Source organism: Manduca sexta, chromosome 21 (assembly GCF_014839805.1).
Source record: "Manduca sexta isolate Smith_Timp_Sample1 chromosome 21, JHU_Msex_v1.0, whole genome shotgun sequence".
NCBI classification, from domain to species: domain Eukaryota; kingdom Metazoa; phylum Arthropoda; class Insecta; order Lepidoptera; family Sphingidae; genus Manduca; species Manduca sexta.
The window spans coordinates 3500362-3520576 of record NC_051135.1 but is presented as its reverse complement, the minus strand read 5'-3'; the positions used below and the strand labels follow the sequence as shown (position 1 = coordinate 3520576).

At 32.0% G+C, this 20215-nt stretch overlaps 1 protein-coding gene across 1 annotated transcript in view; it reads right to left on the bottom strand.

The window, feature by feature from the left end:
- Nucleotides 1–14249, bottom strand: part of LOC115444242 (autophagy-related protein 16) — a 156507-nt gene extending 142258 nt beyond the window's left edge. The window contains 10 exon segments of the mRNA XM_030169941.2: nucleotides 4801–4943; nucleotides 5439–5544; nucleotides 6685–6829; nucleotides 8077–8130; nucleotides 8951–9039; nucleotides 10530–10692; nucleotides 11235–11400; nucleotides 12053–12079; nucleotides 12082–12162; nucleotides 13889–14249. Of these exon segments, the coding sequence (XP_030025801.2) occupies nucleotides 4801–4943; nucleotides 5439–5544; nucleotides 6685–6829; nucleotides 8077–8130; nucleotides 8951–9039; nucleotides 10530–10692; nucleotides 11235–11400; nucleotides 12053–12079; nucleotides 12082–12162; nucleotides 13889–13982 (1068 nt within the window). The 5' untranslated portion in view covers nucleotides 13983–14249.
- Nucleotides 14250–20215: the final 5966 nt, after the last annotated feature.

Below are 20215 nucleotides of genomic sequence, written 5' to 3'. Positions count from 1 at the left end.
AATCTCATTTAAACCTGAGAGCTCATTAGTTTTGTGAAACCTTTTAATGAGACGTTCAACGAGTTGCATTTCAGTATCCGGCATTAAATCTGTCAAAACAGTCTTGACAGTATTTATATTTTACGTATTAATAACCGCATTATTCATAGAAACGTGCAACAAACGCCTTACGCTTAAACCTTCCAGTCGCAGTATGTGTTCCGCCAATAAATGAGGGGGCGGAACCATCTCCAATCAGTTGTTGATCCTGATCGTGTTTGAATACGAATTCATAAAAGAGGTTAGAAAATTTATACACTCACTTTACAGTACATGACATTCATTGTATCTACCGAAATCCTACATTATCGACGTCATTTGCAAGCTACGCAATAAAACAGGCAATTGTTTATTTAAATGCTTTACACTAAAACTTGTTCACCTACTTGCTATGTGCATGGGTACTAGATTTAGGATTACCTTAAAAGCGCTTGATAGTTTTATTAAGGCGCGTTTGCGTGCGGATTATTTTATAACAGTAACGTGTAATAAACGTGCATATTCATTATTTTACTTATTAAAGCAATCAGCCGTTATTTTATAGCAACGCAGAAACGACATGATCGTAAAAGTTAATCCAGGCTTTACAATTTTATTGTTCACAAAGATAGCTTACAGAAAACACATTCAGTCACCTCCAAACACAATAGAAACGGGTATGCGAGACTGAAATAGACAAAATCGTTTATACAAACATTAGTGCATTATTTATAACCATGCGTAAAATACTGCGAGCATGTGCCATATATCTTTTTTATTAAAACGTAGAAAATGGCAGTTTTAATGCCTGACTTGTTTTATTATTATACATAACCAACATACAAATCGAAAATGAAAGATGAGCGCGCGCGTAAAACTGTGGTAAAACGTCGGAAGTGATCAAAGTGAGATCACGACGCTCAGACGCGCGCTAACAATCCGTTAATAGACGATCGTGTTCGTGAACCCGCCTCCCGAGCTCAATAATAATGTCCCGACGGACGGACAATATTATTGCAACCAGTTTATGCACTAACGTTTAGGTATTATGGCATAAACCGTTGTTGGTCGTCTGTAGGTAAGTCGAAAGCCGAGTGTCATCTCCGTAGCGATCACTAGAAAGTGGTTATAGTTAAGGGTTAATATCTCACAAAAAAAGCGGCGATAGCCTAGTTGGGTGTGGAACGGACTGCCAAGACGAATGTCCGCAGGTTCAAATCCCAAAGGCACACACCTCTGACTTTTCTAAAATCATGTGTGTATTGTTTGTGAATATATCGTTCGCTTTAACGGTGAAGGAAAACATCGTGAGAAAACCTGCACATCTGAGAAGTTCTCTATAGGAATTTCGAAGGTGTGTGAAGTCTACCAATCCGCACTAGGTCAGCGTGGTGGACTAAGGTCTAATCCCTCTCAGTAGTAGAGGAGGCCCGTGCTCAGCAGTGGGCAAGTATATAATACAGGGCTGATATTATTATTATTATTATTATATTATATCTCAAAAATTGGCCATATTATACGAATTTGCATTTATATACCTATTGCTAGAATAGTAGAACAGAATAGTAGTAGTTACCATGAAGGAAAAAACAATACCGCGGGCGGAATTACAAACAACAATATTTTTTAAAATTAATATTGTTCGCGCAACCTGTTCATTTAATGATCCTGTTATAAGTATTAAAGACAAGTCTTGGCATAATTTTTGTCCAAAATAAACAAATATTTCTTGATTTCTTGACGGTTGACACTATATTATTGAACGTTATTAACCTCACACCCATCAAGCCCTTAAACACAAACATTTTAATCGATACAACAACAAGATATCCAGGTTAAAAACTAATTAATTGAGAGTAAGAAACAGCTCACGACTACACGCGGGAAGAGCCACACAAAATCGCGGGCAGCCAAGTAGACACGAAACAAAAGCTCGTTGAGCGCCTTAATAGCATATTATTAAGACATAATAGGAAGAACGCCTTAATCACTATGCCTTGTTACACGTTATGTTCTCAGTTATTAGACCAAAAGAGCGCTACAATATACCTTAGGTGGGTACAGTCATGTGTGGAACTTAAATGGGTCGGGATGAAAAGCAAAATGTTCCTTACTTCTAATCAGATTATGATGCCTTTATAAGGTAAGTAGGAACCGTATCTCTTTATTTATAGGTTATTAGTTTTTACCTGGAATCTCGTCTGTGTAGTGGTTCCATGCGGTGCTATGGAAAGTTTGCGCTTATTACAGCAATATACTTTTTTGTGTTGGTGAATGACACGCAAAAAATAAAAAAAAATAATTTGAAACATAATTTAAAAACCAGCCAATGTGAGTTGATCCTGCAATTCCATACTTTACTCGCTTTGTCATATATTACTTATTTGTCATACATACAGAGAGATACCAGTGACAAGGCGTGTCGGAGTTTTGTTATAAGGTGTCTTTGATAACCCTTTTTTTACGGAAACCTTTAAAATTTATAATATTCTTGTTTACATACTTATACGTAGTTATAAATAGATTATATTATTTTAAAATATTTTTTTACACATTTTAGTGCAAGGGAAAGACCGCGCTAAGTGCTCGCTGCACTGCTGTGGCGTAAGGTCCTTAAACCACAAAAATCCTTATGAAAAACATAGTTTCCTTAATGATATAAAAATTAATTTACTTAGCTGATAAATACTTTTCCAGATTTGCACAATTATAAACAATACCAAGCACAGGGGCAATTAATTTGCTTTTATAATACTTTGATAGATCTCCATATAAAACAGAGCCACAAAGCGGTTAAAAATCCAATACATTGTTGCCATTGAATTATACAAAACGCTTAGTCGTGGTAGCAGAATATGCATTAGCATGTTATAAATATTGTAGGTTTCAAACATTGTATGCGTTTGGTCAGGCATACAACGTGTAGCTGAACACATATAAGTATTTTATTAAGTAATGAAGATTATAAAGGTTTATTAAATATTTTAAAATCGGATCATATACCTTGACATTTTTCTGTTATCCCGATATAATATATTGCTTTTTAGGCACTAGAGAAGTATAAACGAGAATAATAAATCCTTCAAAACCAGCTCTTCCTAGTTTCTAGGATGTAGAATATGCAAATAATAAAACGGTTAGATGTTGTAAACAAAGTTATTTATTTACTTGCGTTTTGCGATTGCACTTTTGTTTGATTAGCACATACTTTATATAAGATAGGGAAGTTGCGTTGCCTTGGCAATATGACTATATTCAATATGTATATTAAATGATTAGTCATAATTTAATACAAAGGTAAATAATTAACGATAATAAAATTACAATCTTAGCTATAAAGGTGATTTCTTTAACGCATAGGTGTTTAAGCGGTTTATTTTGCTTTTGTATGATTACTAACGAACATCAAACATGCTAATATTAATTGTCGATTTCGGAATTACTGCAACTAAAATCGACAATACTCAAAATAAGAAAAAATAGAAATATGTTTCTTGAACAAAAAGCCACGTATATATACGTTAGCAAACATAAAATCGGATCATAGAACACAAAATTTGTTACTTTTTTATATTAAGGCATTGAACGCATCTGCATCGGGATTTGGTTTGTGTAACTTGTTACTTTCTCATACAATTATAATACTACAACAGTATTTCTTTTTCTTTTTCTCTTTATTAGGTCCACAAAACTGGTTACAAACACTTAAAATAAAGTTTTAATAAAACTTTCAAAATATTTACAACCTTCTGGAAGTGAACACGACACGCACGAATTAAAAATAACATGAATGAATATGAGAAAATTGATAATCCCTTATGAGGTTTATAATAAACAACAGATGTAAAGGGAGACAGGGTAAGCGCTGTAAGATGGCAATGCAAGTAGTAGGTTTTAAATGGACACGTATAGGTAAAAAACGAGGCGCATGGAAATTATAGGAGGAGGTCTTTATTCCAGGACAAGCTGTTACAGAAAACAAACCTATTGCCGATATTATGTATAGTGAAACAATTAATAATAAGATACCTTTCGCAGAGCAGTAACAGCAATGAAGGCTTATTTTATTTATTAGTTTTTTATTATTATTATATTCTATTTTTATAAATGTATAATATTTAATTTATGTACCCTTCAAACATTGGACCAATCCATTAAATATTCATCCTCTTATTTATAAAGATTAAAATAAGATTTCACATACCTTAGTATGAAAAGAGTAAAAAAATAAAAATCTGGAGAATATCGAATACGTGAATGTTTCTTAACCTTTATCTTATAGTAAATATATGAAGTTACTAATTGCCATTCTCCATAATCGACCCCAATTGACTCTTTTTTCTATCCATCGCAAAAATCGACCAATCAGAATAAAGTTTTTTGATATGTTTACAATCGATTCAATCTCATTTGTTTATTATCGGGATTGGATCGAAGAGTAAAATCGTTTCATACAAACGGTCGTTAATAAAAGACTGAAAACGGTTCCGATAATAGTCCAAACACATTTAACCAGATACGGGAGAAAAGTATAGAGTATTTCTCAAAATGAATAAAAGTACGTTACGAAATAGTTATATAATATTGTTACAAAATATTCTATCTTATTTGTCTTTTTTGTTTGTCTCAATACATTCGTTCTATTAAATAATATATGAATTAATGTATTACAAAAAAAAAAAGAAAAACGGACGCGATAGAAAAAAATTCAACAACATTTCTTAAAACTTTTTCGTTATATAATTTTTTTTTTTAGAAATACTCATTGGAATGTTAACTTACCCTCATCCTCTGGTCGGCGACAGTCCACACGCGGCTGGCGAAGTCATTGGAGGCTCCCACGAGGTAGGCGCCCGTCGAGTCGAAGTCCACAGACATGACACCTGCGTTGGATCCCACCAGAGCACCTTTACTCTCCACTACACCTGGAAGGAAAACGCTTTGAGAGCTCATATGTTATGGTAATTGTTGCACAGAAAATGTAGATTTTAAGAGCTAGTATATTTCACTAGTAGAATAACTGTCGATTTCAATATACGATGCCAATAGCTTTTTGCGATCAATAGTTAAAATGGACCAAACAGAATATTTTATTTGTTATGCTTACAATGACTTATATTCATAGATTTATTCTTGAAATTGGATCGAACATAAAGATTGAGGTCGTTTATTGAAATCAGCCGTAAAACAAAACCTTTTGACAAAATTAATCTAATTTCTAACAACGAAGTTTCTTTTCTGCATTTCTTAACTATCATTTACTGTTCCAGTATCCCGAAGAAAATTAAAAAAATATAAATCAAGTAACAACCAATTTACATAGGTTGTACATAAACGTACATAACATTGACCATCGTTGTTCTAGAAAATATTAAGTCAGCAAATATCTACCTTCTTCTCAATGAATACACGACACTTACATTTTGACACATCCCATAGTTTGACCTTTCTGTCAGCACCGCCTGTGGCGACTAGCCGATCTGTAGGACTCCATTTTACGGCATATACTTCTCCGTCGTGCGCGTCCTGTGACACGAATACCATCCATTTTAAACATCATTGCTGTTGGTAAAATACTCTTTTTCGTTCGACGAGCTACCACTCTATACACGCTGTGAAACTAGCCATAGTGGTCCACATAAGTGTGTCGTGTTTTAGGATCCCGTGCATACCTAATTGGTTTCAGAAAGACCGATATAATTGTCTTGCGAGGGTCAAACAATCTAGTCAGTAAACACTCTATCTGTGGAACCCACTCCATTCACCATCAGGTATAGTGGGGTCAGTTTGCCTTGCCAGTATAAAAAAGTCATTTCATAAATCTTTTAATATCTATACTATTATGTAAGCTGAAGAGTTTGTTTGTTTGTTTGAACGCGCTAATCTCAGGAACTACCGGTCCAAACCGAAAAATTATTTTTACGTTGGATAGCCCTTTGTTCGTGGAGTGCTATAGGCTATATATTATCACGCTATACCCAATAGGAGCGGGGCAGTAATGGCTAATCTCAGGAACTACCGGTCCAAACTGAAAAATTCTTTTTGCGTTGGATAGCCCTTTGTTCGTGGAGTGCTATAGGCTATATATCATCACGCTATGACCAATAGGAGCGGAGCAGTAATGAAACATGTTGCAAAAACGGGGAAAAATATGAGTTTTGAGAGCTTCCGTTGCCTGCGCTGCGTAAACGGTTAAAGTTATGCAACAATGATGTATGACGGGATTGTTTCACTTAAAAGTTCTAAATAATATAACAAAAGTCCCCCGCTGCATCTGTCTGTTACGTGTTAAACTCAAAAACTACCCAACGTATTAAGATGAAATTTGCTATGGAGACAGTTTGAGACCCTGGGAAGAACATAGGCTCCCGGGAAACTGCTATTTTTATAACGGAAAACTTTAGCTTGAAAAACTTTATAACGCGGGCGGAGCCGCGAGTAAAAGCTAGTCTTGAAATAAAACTAAAAACTATTTAACGGATTTTATCGCGGTTTTTTATATTATTATTTTCTCCCGACGTTTCGAAGACTTTGCAGCCTTCATGGTCACGGGGGGGACTGAGGTGTTGTTCATCCGTAAAGTCAAAGTTACAATCTTTAATATCTTACTAATATTCCACTGTACAACTTCTCACTTGGCCCCGAGTAAATAAATCAAGTACTTACAAATCTCAACGCGACTTTAGACGGTAGCGCGGTCGCGTAGTAAGGCATCGAGTCGATTATCTTATCATCAGAGCTGCCGCTACTCCGACTACCGCTGTCCCTCGCTGCCTCTTCCAATTCTTTACGCAGTTTGTCACTTTTCTTTCTGGAAACAATTGGACATGTTTGACAATAGTACTATCGATGTTAAGAGACATGCATGCCGCATACCGCCGGAGCTGTACAAATTGACCCAACATCTACCGCCTTTTGACATTGGTACCAAGATAATTGAAGCTTCAGGCACCTTGCCTTATTTAGTAACCATGTTGGCGAATACCGTCGTTAGCTATAAATGGTAACCCGAACGCCGAATGCTCTTTCCCATATCTCATGTTGGACCAGAACGCCGAATCCTTATAGCTTGTTTAATACGCAGAACCAAACCTCTCACAAAATAATTTATCGATAACAAACCTGTGGCACATGCAAATGTAATGTTAAATTCGGCCCGCAACTCGAATATTAACTGAAATGTGACCATGCGATTCAAAAAAATATAAAACAAAACAATAAAAAAATTGTTAATAACACGCGATGCGTAGCTATGCACATGGCGGTAAAAATAGGTTCATGCATCAATATTGATTAGGATAAAAAAAAAAACATTGGCATTCCTTATTTCGTTTCATTTATGCGTGTTACAGGGTAAACAATCAATATGTTAAAAGTTAAAGTATAAATAGCTTTTATATGTGATCATAAAAAATAAAACACGAAGCGAACTTATGTATCAAAATAACCACACCAAAACCTTGGTATTATTGTGGAAATCCATTAATCGGAGTGTATATTCCAGTTGCATACAAAATAAATGGGGTACGTATCAACACATTCATCGAGTTACTAATTATAGTGATGAAAGTGTAGAGAAATTTTAGACACATTCATTCATGCATGATTCTATTCTTACATTGTTTATGACGCAAACGGATAATAGTGGCATATTAAACAACCGCCACGATAAAAAAGTCACAATTACCTATAAAAATAAACAAACAGATTTAAACTTAGATAACTTTGATATTCCAAAACGATCAGACTGAAAAACATGCACACACAGTAAAAGTTGAAAACATTAAAAGTATGAAACACGACAGATATTAAAATTTGATTAAATTTTCCAATGCGATTCATGAACGTCATTACCCAGTTATAAGTGCACATGTATTTTTTAATGCATACACACTATGAGAGAATAAATTTATTTGAAAATATCAACATGAGTCAGTTTCAGAGTGCAGTTAAGACATAAATTTAATGGGCCACTTTTATGAAGAAGTATAAAATGTCCAATAATGAACGCCACAATGCCTTCAAACCACCACATCATTCGTGTTATGTCAAACTCACCCGAAACTAACTCTACCGAATGTGTTGATGAAAAACGCGGTAGGGTTGCTTGACCTGTTGAAGAAATTAAACAAAAAAAAGCAAAACAAATATTATGAGTACTCTTACAAGCTCTATAAGCTGCGTTCAGTCACTGTCTCACAAAAAGGGACCCGCACTAATCACAACATTCGTCTATGTATAAAAACACACTGTAAACACAGATCAGGTAGTATTTATGTGCAATTATAACAATTTGTCACGTACATAAGAGCTGAAATAATTAATGTGTTTATTAACAATTTTCAACATTTTCCTTATTATTAAACAACAGTCGAATTTATACATGACAAATATTTTTTCTACATTTAAAGTTGTACACACAGATCTAAGATAGCAGCGACATTCACTAAAAATCGTTGCGATTAATACTTACACAAAATAATTTATGCCATTACCGAACACCCCAAAAACTTGGTATCAAAATTATGTAGTCACAAACACATCGGCTTAAACTGCGAAGGCAACAGTTCCGAAAATTGTCAGTCACATTCTTTAAACAAATAAATGTCACAGTAATTATTAGAAAACATTAGCTAAAATTATACACAGTCAGCAATTGAGTGATTTTAATAATTACGAGTTATAATTAATTAAAAAAAATATATATATTAATAGAAGAATCTTGTTTTCGTGAACAGACATAAATCGGACTTAATTACCTTTTCTGTTTTAATCCGGCCACATACTAAATGCCTCAAAGGCGCTACGGTGAAGCATTTCGATCTTAAATGATTATGAATTAATATAAAACGCAAGTGTAGACACAACCTTGTAAATTGAAAAGTCATGCCGTGTGTATGTAAAAATATGACCACTCTCAACTTGTACTTACTTCAGAAAGTGTTCGTTTTCCTCGTTCATTTTATCGGCATCTTTTGCCTTGTACTTTATTAATCGTTCCACCAATGATCGATTTTCATCCTAAAATCACAAATTCATTTGTCATCAAAATTTATATTTTGCAAACACTTTGCATGTTTAAAAAAAAGTTAATACCCTTTTAAAATACGAGTATGTTGTTCTACGCATTTTTCACTTATTAGTCTCGAAATTGAGAACGCCTAATGAGGCATTAATCAGAACAATAAAAATATGATTATTATATATTATTATCAATACTATCCTAACAGCTAACACACTGGCACGAAATTTTGTGTCCAACTGAATGTAAGTAATGTAACGCATAGACATACCTAGCTGGAAGATTCATATAGCAACTTTTATCACGTGAGCATCGTAAAAACTACAGGGTGTTACATTTTACGATAGTCGATGAATAATACGACGCATTAAATTTGTTAAAAAGAAATATTCCCATCATATCAATAAAGAATACCTTTTATCATGTAACTAAAAGTAACATAAAAATATCATTTTTCCAAATTTGTATATATAAACTGTTTCACAGTAGTAAAATCGTACGACATATCCGATGAAATATTGCTGGAAAAAATGTAACACACTGGATATATGAAAAAGACAACCTCGAATCAGCTTGGACAATTGCCAAATTTTAAATGATGCTATAAAAATTTAAAGTTCTACTGGAATAAATTGTTTGTACTAACAACTACCATTACTATGCCAAAAATATTTGACTTTATATAAACAATAGCAACTAAACATCAAACGCCACGGGACGTTTCATTTTTATTCGCTTAACAGAAACATCGCAGATTACGTGCTTTCGGGCATTATTGATTATAAATAGTTGGTCTTTTGGTAAAAAAAAAAAATACGAGTAAAAATGTGCTGGAAAAATAATTCATTAAAGATTAAAGTGTTTTGTCTTTACAGCTTTAAAAAAAACTTTAAACGGTTTTTTATGTGTACATGTATCGTCCGCGTAAATGTCTCTACCATAACAACTTGCCCACAAAGAAACCGGTGTTGGAATTCCAAGGACTTTTCGTATCCGATATTTCGGGTACGTGAGTGAATGGCATTTCGCTTTATAGGTATATCATCACTTAAAGCATATTAACGGGTTAGAGATATGCAACTTTAAACTGTGTCAGAAATTCAGATTAGTGTTATACTATTAGAAATTATTAACACAGTATTCCTAGAATGCGACAGTTTGACACTTTGGTATATTAAATGTGTACATAATCGCATAAATAAATTATTAAAAAACAACGTGGCTAGTGTTTTTACGACATATTGCTATTATTTCCATCATCATAATAATATGATAAGCTACGATTCTATCTCCATAATATGCGATAGAAATTCCAGAATTTGTGAAATTAAAACTTACGGCTATTCATCTAATAAAAATGTTGATTGTCCTTTTTAGGAATTCATTCCAATACCTCACAATTTTCAGCCAATACACGTTATTTCAAGACTTAATAGACGATTACTTTATTAATATTTATATGAAAGCTGTATCAATGAATATTAAATACCTGCGCTTTCCTTAATTTTTCTTCAATAGCTGCAAAAGCGATTTGTAATGCCTGATGTTCATCTCTTAGCACCTGATTTAACCCTTGTAACTCAGTCATGTTCGTCTCATACATTTGTATTTCAGCCCGGAGTGACGCTATTAATGCTGTGTTTTCTGAAATTCTGAACCCATCGAACATGTTATTTAATTTCTGGTCAGAAATTAAATAATAAATTAAGCGTATTACATGCCGCCATTATAAAGTACGTTAAAAATACGAGTTTTGTTTCTATTATTAACTTGTTTATTTTAACATGTAAGGGTTAATGAACGATCCATTGCAGTAAAAATATCAACATTAATAATTAATAAAACACTCAAAAAGCACGACACATAACATATGATTTGGAAAAAAGGACTTGAGGGTCAAGAGTAACACGATTTCATGATTTATATTTGATAATAAATTTTGGACACTGTATTTTATGGGTTCAATCATATTTTTTGAAACACTAAGTAGTTAAAATACAACTAACATTTTTTAGTAACTTCTGTTGTCTGAAATGGCGGTTGGCTCCCTACTCAAAAGTCTTAAGACGAAAACAAACTCCGAAAAATATGTGTGAAAAAGTTGACTATTCCATGTTTATGGAACATCTTCCACCACCACATAGTTATTCCATGTTTTATCACCATTACATTATGGAAAAAAATGTTTACATACGTAACATCTTTTGCTTGTAGCTGCTTTTCTAAGTCATGTACTTTCTCATTCAGACTCATAATTTGTTGGGCATTTTCGCCACGACGCCTATGCAATGATGTCAACTCTTCTTGTTGTACTAAGATTTTTTGTTCTAAAGCTTGTATTCTTTCATTGCTTGGCCCACCTGGAAAGGATTAAAAATATAATATGATAATTATTATATTCACATCATTATCACAATACAATTGTTACAGACATTAGGCATGATGTGCACACTATTAAGTGTTGTAAAATATGGATCTCTAATAGTGAATGTGTAAGTTTAACTTTTCATTCACTCCTTTTAAAGAATGGTCGCATTATAGTTATTCAAATAATTTTAGTATTGAAGTTTTATTGATTATTGCAAATATTATCTGAGGAAAAAATAATGCTGACAATTAATTATTGTTTGGATCACATATTGGACACTAAAGTAAAAAACTTACGAAAAGTAAAAACTTAGAAATGGTTAATAATGATTATTAAAAGGCCAATAAATATATTTTTTTAAGTACCCACCTGTAATATGCAAATAAGAATAATCTCGATTCTAGAAGATAGGATATAAGTATGTGTATATTATAATTTTTACAACATAATGTTTTTTATTGGAGAGAATACTAAATATCTCGTATTTAGATTTAAAACTAAAATTTAATTATGTTTTTTATTTTATAATCATGCCAAATGGTTTTTGCTACCTTTAGTGCAAAAAATGATTTTTGAATGAGGAATATTTTATATTTTGTGTTAGAGTAAGTAATCATTAGGATTAATATTTATAACTTTCTTACCTGTTCCAGTGATTACACTGTCAGTTCCGAAAATCTAATTCTCTCATTGACTAATGTTAGCTGTAGATTTTCATTTTTTAAGGTATTCACATTGTCAAACAGCCTGCTTTCTGAAAATATAGAGAACATAAGTTTATCATCTGAAGTTTCAGTGAATGTTTTTTATAAACTTGGGAATGACAATATAATAATTATAACAAATATAAATAATTAAGACTGCATTGATAGTGTAGTTGGTATGGTTTGCAGGGTAAATCACCGCTCTGAGGTCCTGGGTTCTCTCATCTCAATCTCAGGTGAAGCATTGATATTAAAGTTTTTCTACTCCAATATTATACCGCATCCCCATAATTTTTGCTCCTTATTTTAGAATTAGGTTAATATTGAAATCAGTATAACAGAAGTGTCTTTCTTTATTAAAGCACAACAAAGCGCCTTCATCTTCATTGTCATTTGTTAAGTGAAGCCTAAAGAAAATGTCAACCACCAAGGCATAAAAACATCTCCAGATGGTCACATAGTTATGTGGACCTGCAAAATTGCTTCTTATTGCTTCACTTAATGCATTCCAGGTTGTAGGAAGAGCGGACACATATGTCCCCAAACTATTCCTCAGCTTAAATGGGCAGCAATAATATGACTTTTTAAAGCTTTTGGTTCCATGCCGGACTAAAGGCACCATAGAGAAGTGATTCCTTTATAATTTTCCATGAAAAATTGCTTGGTTATTTAAAACTTTAGAATTTAGTTAATTTGCTAAGGTTAATTTTTCAACCTATTTATGTTAAATAAATATTATTCAATTACTTTTGAAGGTAACTAACTCTCTAGTACCAATATTAACTAACTTGTTATTCACCCTAAAGTATATTTAATTTAATCTTTAGGGGCATACCCATAGGGCATAACTATGATTTTTTACCCAATATGGCGATAGGCTCCCTATCACATCATGCGACAGAATACACACAGGGGAAAGTGGTTGTAAAAGTTATAAAAGGTGTGAATGTGTGTGTGAAATATATTAATCTGGGAATTTAACTGTAACTCAATGGCAATAGCAACCCACAGCATTGGTTTTTTCTTCTCTATCATAAGAAATATTAGATATGCCACTTAATTCTTATAAGATTGCAAGCTGAGTTGAACTAGTTATTTATAGGTGGAATATAGCAATAAATTTAATTTTACTAACTGGTATAATTAGACTGGTAACCCAGAGCACAGTAAAAATGTATTCAAATTTATGGATATGTATTCAATTTTCATCTCTAGTCTTCTAACATTTTAAATTATTATGTAAGCTAGCAGTATATACATTTTTATGAATACTTAGAACCATGGTTCATAAAGTGATTGTGGTATAAGATAATTTCCCACACTAGAAAAAGCTGTGTAGCTAGTCTAGTGTATTTTCATAACAAATTAATTATGCCTTATCTAAACCACTCACTAATTTGTTACGAGATATTTGATGCAAATAAGTTTTCTAATCTATGCCTGACTTCATGCTAAACATACAGTTACATATTCTCTTTGATATCAGCTAGTTTGTGACTGAATAAACAAGTCATACTCATCAGTTATCCTTAATTAGTTTCTCACTTACTAAGAAAGTTTTATCTTGATGTTATTTACAACATAGTTATTGTAATGATATTTTTTTCTATTATCAATATGGCACAGGTTAGTCACCACAACAGCGTTGATAAGACGAACATATAACGAGGTGAACATTGAATACAATAGACTATTACACCACGAGATAAATCTTCTTATTTGATATGTTTCATATGTCAATAAAGACAAAGACTAGTAATAGGTTAAGTAACTTACGAAACGCGATAATATCTTGGAAAGCTGCCGTCTCATATTTATTTCGCGTCTGTAGCTGGCTAACAATGCTGTTTCTCCACTCGCCACCTTCCATTTTTGGTAGTAGTTCATAAAATGATGCAAATTAATTAATGAAATAATTTGTGTTCAAAACAAACAGATTTCATGATGTTGTATTGGACGCATTCAACCTCACAATAAACGATTATGCCTTTAGGACATACAATATATCATTGTAAAACTAATTAACTAAAATTTTACACAGCTTAATTACAAAATAGTAAATGGTAATATTTTTGATTTCACGAATCCAGTATTCAACTAGGCACTGACAGTTGATGCTCAAGTTTATATGCAGCTGTCATTTGTCAAATTGATGTAGCTAGTGATGGACGCTAGACTAAGTGAAATAAATATTCAGACATACACAGATGAAACGATTTATGATTTATTTCATAAAAATTTTGGTAGTTTAATTTTTTTTTAAAAAGACCTATTCAATCTTATCCAATTTAATTGTTTGGCTGTATCGTTTATACGACTATTCTGCCAATGTCAAGTTTGAAAAGCAAAAGACACACGTGCTATATGTCAAAAAGTCTTTGGATGGGTGAATATGAAAACAAAGGTAACGTAGTACCTGTCAGTACCCAAAGTCAGTACCTATACGAATGGAATAAAAAAGCAAAAGGAAAACCTTGAATAGGAATAATTTCAGATTTGATCAAAAGCACCTAAAATGTGATGTCTTGTTTGTCTTGAACCTAATTTTGATTATCTAAAGAAATTATGCGTAAATCCTTGCATATTCCGGCCTATAACCTGTGCGGCGGAGAGTATGGAAAGCAAAGAGAATTATAATATATATGGAAAATGGAAAGAATGCATAAGACTTGCTCGAGGGAAGGCTTTACATTAATTGGGATTTCATTGGATGGAATATGTTTATTCAAAATAGGAAATATTTATGGTAAGTATGACCGCACAATAAATAATTTTATATTTAGGTACTAACAAATTACAATAATGATGTAACCAGTGCCATTGATTATAGATTATAATTACAATCCAAAATTATTCAGTTATATTTCCAACGCCATCTATTGACCTAAAAAATTTTAGACCTCGAGTAAACTGTCAAATAATTAGGTAGCTAATAGGAGATAACAATTAGTTCCAATTTAATACATAAGATGGCATTGTTTCGGACAAATCTTTCGATTCGGGCTCTACCCGTGGCTTTACGTCAACATTAAGGAAGTAGTTAGTCCTAATTTCTACCCCAAAAAATAGTCAAATCGTAAGATTCAAGATATTCTCGTTATATATCGATAGTTTTTTTAGGGCAGCTGGTCTTTAATTGGTGTATTTTTGCATTTAACAAAACTTTCATATAAAATTTAAGATATTTAAGTACTGCTTAAGTAAAATATTATGTACTTTAATAATTTAAATATTACGGGATGTTCACTTGCTTTCGTTATCGGAACTTCGTATATAAAACAAAGTGTACAGAGCGTCACATCGACTAAAGGAGAAAAACAGCAGGCGTCGGATTGCATTAAGTACTATTTGACTACATGCTATTTCTTCAATAATTATAAGAAAAAAAAAACACAAAGAGTGTCATGGATAGTAATACATTTATGAAGAATTTCACAATGTTTCCACAAGTAAACAACGTGAGTACGTAGTTTATTGGGAGATAATCACGCTGTAGACTCTACGGCATAAACGTTCCTGCTCGACCGTGGTGGTACTCATCAATGTCTCACAGATGAATATGACATGAAATGAGTGCTTAATATAGCGTTTTGTATAAATAGAAGGTAAGCCGTATTAGCGGTAAGTGGGATATTTGAAAACTTAGATCTTTTTCGCTTATTCCCACTCCTTTCTTTTAGGCCAGCAGTGCATCCATGATTTTTGTGATCGTAGTTGTTTATTTCCGGTGGAGATCCTTTAATATCAGGTGGTACACCCGCTTGTTTATTAAATAATAATTATTGGTAAGAAGTAATCAAGATATTTTAGGGTATGTGAAGTTTGACAACTCACACTAGAGCCTAGTAGACTTAGACTTAAAACCTTCTCAGTTGCAGAGGACCATGCCCAGCAGCGAGACCGTTTTATATAACAGGTTTGATGTTATTTATAAGATTTGAATTCAGTTTTGAATATCTATCTTGATGTACCAGATTTAATCGGTTGAACGCACAATGCACATACTGTTTCACTTTATGTAGGTACTTTAATACTACGTACTTAATAAGTAGCGCAAATACAAAAGGTATTCTCATCAGAGATAATTCGTCATTCATCTGGACTTTGAATGTTACTATTCAATTAAGGATTGGAAATTCAATTATAAGTTTTGAGTCTGTGAGAACTTAAGGTATGCGCATCGACAGCGTCTAAATTAATTCCTATTGAGATATGATTATGTTTACTGTCGAAACTGTACTTCAGTTATTAATAGACAAGGGCTTTTTATCGTCCAAATGTTTCGACCACACTAATTAGTATTACTTAAGTTATATTATGGGATTACAGTATTATAGACTTTTCTTTTTTAGTTGAATATTTTATATAAGTTGTCTACTATGGTATAAACTGTTAATAAAACCACTATGACGGATCACTGTTATTTAATTTGATATCTTAAACATAAACTTAAAGAACTACATTATTGTGGCTGCTCGCCGGCAGCCCGTGACAGGAAGAAGGAAGTGGAGTCGTGTTGCCACAAAAACAAATTAAATTACATATTAACAAATGTTACCCTAAACAAATATAAATGTACCCATTCAACATGCCTCCTTACATTTATATTTTAACTAAATCATATCATACACTACTCATATCAAGACAATAGCTCTATAAACATTACCTTCAGTATAACATATTAATTGTAACTTATTTTTTTTTTTTTTTTTTTTTTTTTTTTATATTACAATTATCATCTTTTAATTAAACAATTTAAACCAATATTTATCTCAACATAATATCCATCTGAAAGATAAATTACTTTTACAACAACTTTAACATATCTCTAAATTTATTAAATTTATTACTTCCCAATGGTTTTGTTAAAATGTCAGCTATATTTTGATCAGATGCAATTTTTATAACATCAATTAAACCAATTTTAACACTTTCATGAACAAAATGATAATGAACTTCAATATGTTTTGAATTTTTGTGAAATTTCCGTATTTAGCAATAATTTGAGCTCCAATATTATCTTCATATATTTTTACAGGTTTACAATCTTTCTGACAAATCTCATTAATTAAACAAACTATAAATTTAATTTCAGTAACAGCTTCTGACAGCGCAATGTATTCAGCAAATGTAGATGACTTTGTTACACAATTTTGTTTCTTTGATTTCCAAAATATTACATTCCCAAACAGTCTAATTACAAATCCTGTTGTTGATTTCCTACTGACAATATCTCCTGCAAAATCTGCATCTACATAACAATCTAACATATCAGAATTTATATTCATGTTATAAATTAATTTTATATGTTTTGTTAAGTAAAGATATTTAAGTACTCGCAAAGCATATTTAAAATGTGTCTCATTATAGCAATTTTGGAATCTACTCAAATAATTAACACTGAACGATATATCTGGTCTTGTACCTGAACTAATATATAAAAGTGCTCCAATTAAATTTCTATATTTTACATTCTCATTTATATTACAGTTTTCTAGTTTAAGATTTACTTCCATTGGTGTAGTATATAACTTTGTATTTATTATATTATAACGCTTAGCTAATGATTCTATATATGATTCCTGACTCAGTGTCATGGTCTTATTCTTTTTATAATCATAATCAATATGTATTCCAATGTATTCTTTAACTTTACCCATATCCTTCATAGTAAATTTACTTAACAGTTTGATTTTAATATTACTCATTACCTTTTCATCTTTACAACATATTAACAAATCATCAACATATAACAAAATGTATACACTCACATTAGTATCCAATTTAAAATATAAACAAAAGTCATATTTACTTCTCTGAAATCCAAGACTAGTTAAAAACTTATTGACACATTCATACCAAGCCCGAGGGCTTTTAAACCATATAATGTTTTATTTAATTTATAAACTCTATCAGTGCCATCATCATAACCAATTGGCTGCTTTACATAAACTTCAGATAAAATTTTACCATTTAAAAAAGCAGTTTCAACATCCATCTGATGTATATTAAGATTATTTTGACAACAATAAGACAATAACAATTTTAAAGTTTGCATTTTAGCAACGGGTGAATATATATCATCAATAAAATCTTTTTGTTGAAAACCTCTTACTACTAACCTAGCTTTAAATTTATTTTCGGCTTTCTTTCTGTATATCCATTTCACATCTAAAGGCTGTTTGTCTGCTGGTTTACTTACAAGTCTCCAGGTCTCATTTTTGCCAAACTGTTCATCTCACGATTCATAGCCTCAGTCCATTCTTTTGCTTCATCGCTAGTTATTGCCTCCTGAAAATTATCTGGAATCATAGCATCACAATAGTTAACAGTTATACAATAATAACCAAATTCTTCATCAAACCGAGTTGGTGGCTTGATTTTACGCCGATTTCTTGTTTCAATTACTTTATTATCATCATAACTTTCATTTGTTTCAGCATTCAAATCTTCATTAATTTTCTCATTATTTTCTTCTGCATTAGTCTTTCTTCTCTTCTATAATTTTCTTCCAATTTATTAGGCTATTACTTTTATCATTTTCTCTTCTCTATTATCATCGAGACCAATACACATTACATCATCTTCAATTATATCACAATGTCTTGCTACAACTATTCTATTGTTTATTAATACTCTATATCCAACATCTGTATAGCCCATTAGTATGCCAAGCTCGGCTTTCCTGTCCCATTACATTTTCTCTTTTCCTCTGGTGTTCTAACAAATACTTTACTTCCATATATCCTTAAATTTTCAATGCTTGGCCTTTGTTTGAAAAATATCTCATAAGGCGTCTTCCTTTCTATAGTGCCATTTGTTAATGTTCTATTCTTTAAATAAGCTGCGGCCATAACCACTTCAGGCCAAAATCTTTTATGCACTTTTGCCTCTGCCAATAGACATCTTGACATATCCATTATTGATCTATTGAACCTCTCTGCTGTGCCATTTAATTCATGCACATATGGCGGACAAGATTTAATCATAATTCCCTTTGATCTTGCAAAGTCAAACACTCTTTTATTAATGTATTCCTTTCCATTATCACATCTCAATTCTTTAATATTTTTCCCAGTTAAATTTTGTATCTCATTAACATACTGCATTAAACAATTATATACTTTATCTTTTGACGGAATACAATAAACTTTTGCCAACTTACTATAGTCATCTATAAAACTTAAGAAATATTTTTCACCATTAAAACCTGTAGTTCTGTGTGGCCCATTTAAATCTGTGTGTACAATTTCTAATATATCCTGTGCTCGTTTTCTATTATTTTTAAATGGCAAGTTATGCATTTTATTTTCAATACATATAGCACATTTCATGTACTTACATTCAATCTCCTTTGGTAATCCTTTCAATAATTCACTTGTACACATAGTATTCAAATTGTTAAAGTTTATATGACCAAGCATCCTATGTAATTTCTCCTTCACTGTCATACTTGATTTCTTCACTAAATTAGCATGTAATGTACTTGCATTTATATAACCTTTAATTTATACAGTCTATCTTCTTTCACTGCTATAGCTATAATAGTTCCATAGACGTTATATATTTTTGATTGTCGCCCCTGGAAACAATTTTATGATTGTCTGTAATCTTTGAATAGCTCAATAAATTTGCTTTCATCTCTTTGACATAGAAAACATTGTTCAAAACAACTTCAGACTTTTCCATAGACCATAAAATAAGTTTGTATTTTTCCGACCTTTGTAGCTTCTAATATTCTTCCATCACCAACTTTTACTTTAATAGGTTGTTGTAATATTTCACATGAATGATAGTACTCATCAGTATTAATTATTATATGATCTGTACAACCACTATCTAATAACCAAGTTAAGTGGCCAGACTGCTCAATATTATATATTTTACTTGAAGTTGAAACATTATTATTCTCAATAGTTGCAAGGAAATTATTACCACCACTCTCATTACTGGATTTATTATTATAAGTTCTTCCTCTAATATTTCTTGAATTATAATATGATCCACGTTGATGTCCACGAGATTATTAAAATCTAATAAATCCATTTCCTCTACCACTGTTAACATTTCTGTGTCGACAATCTCTTTGCATGTGGCCAGGTT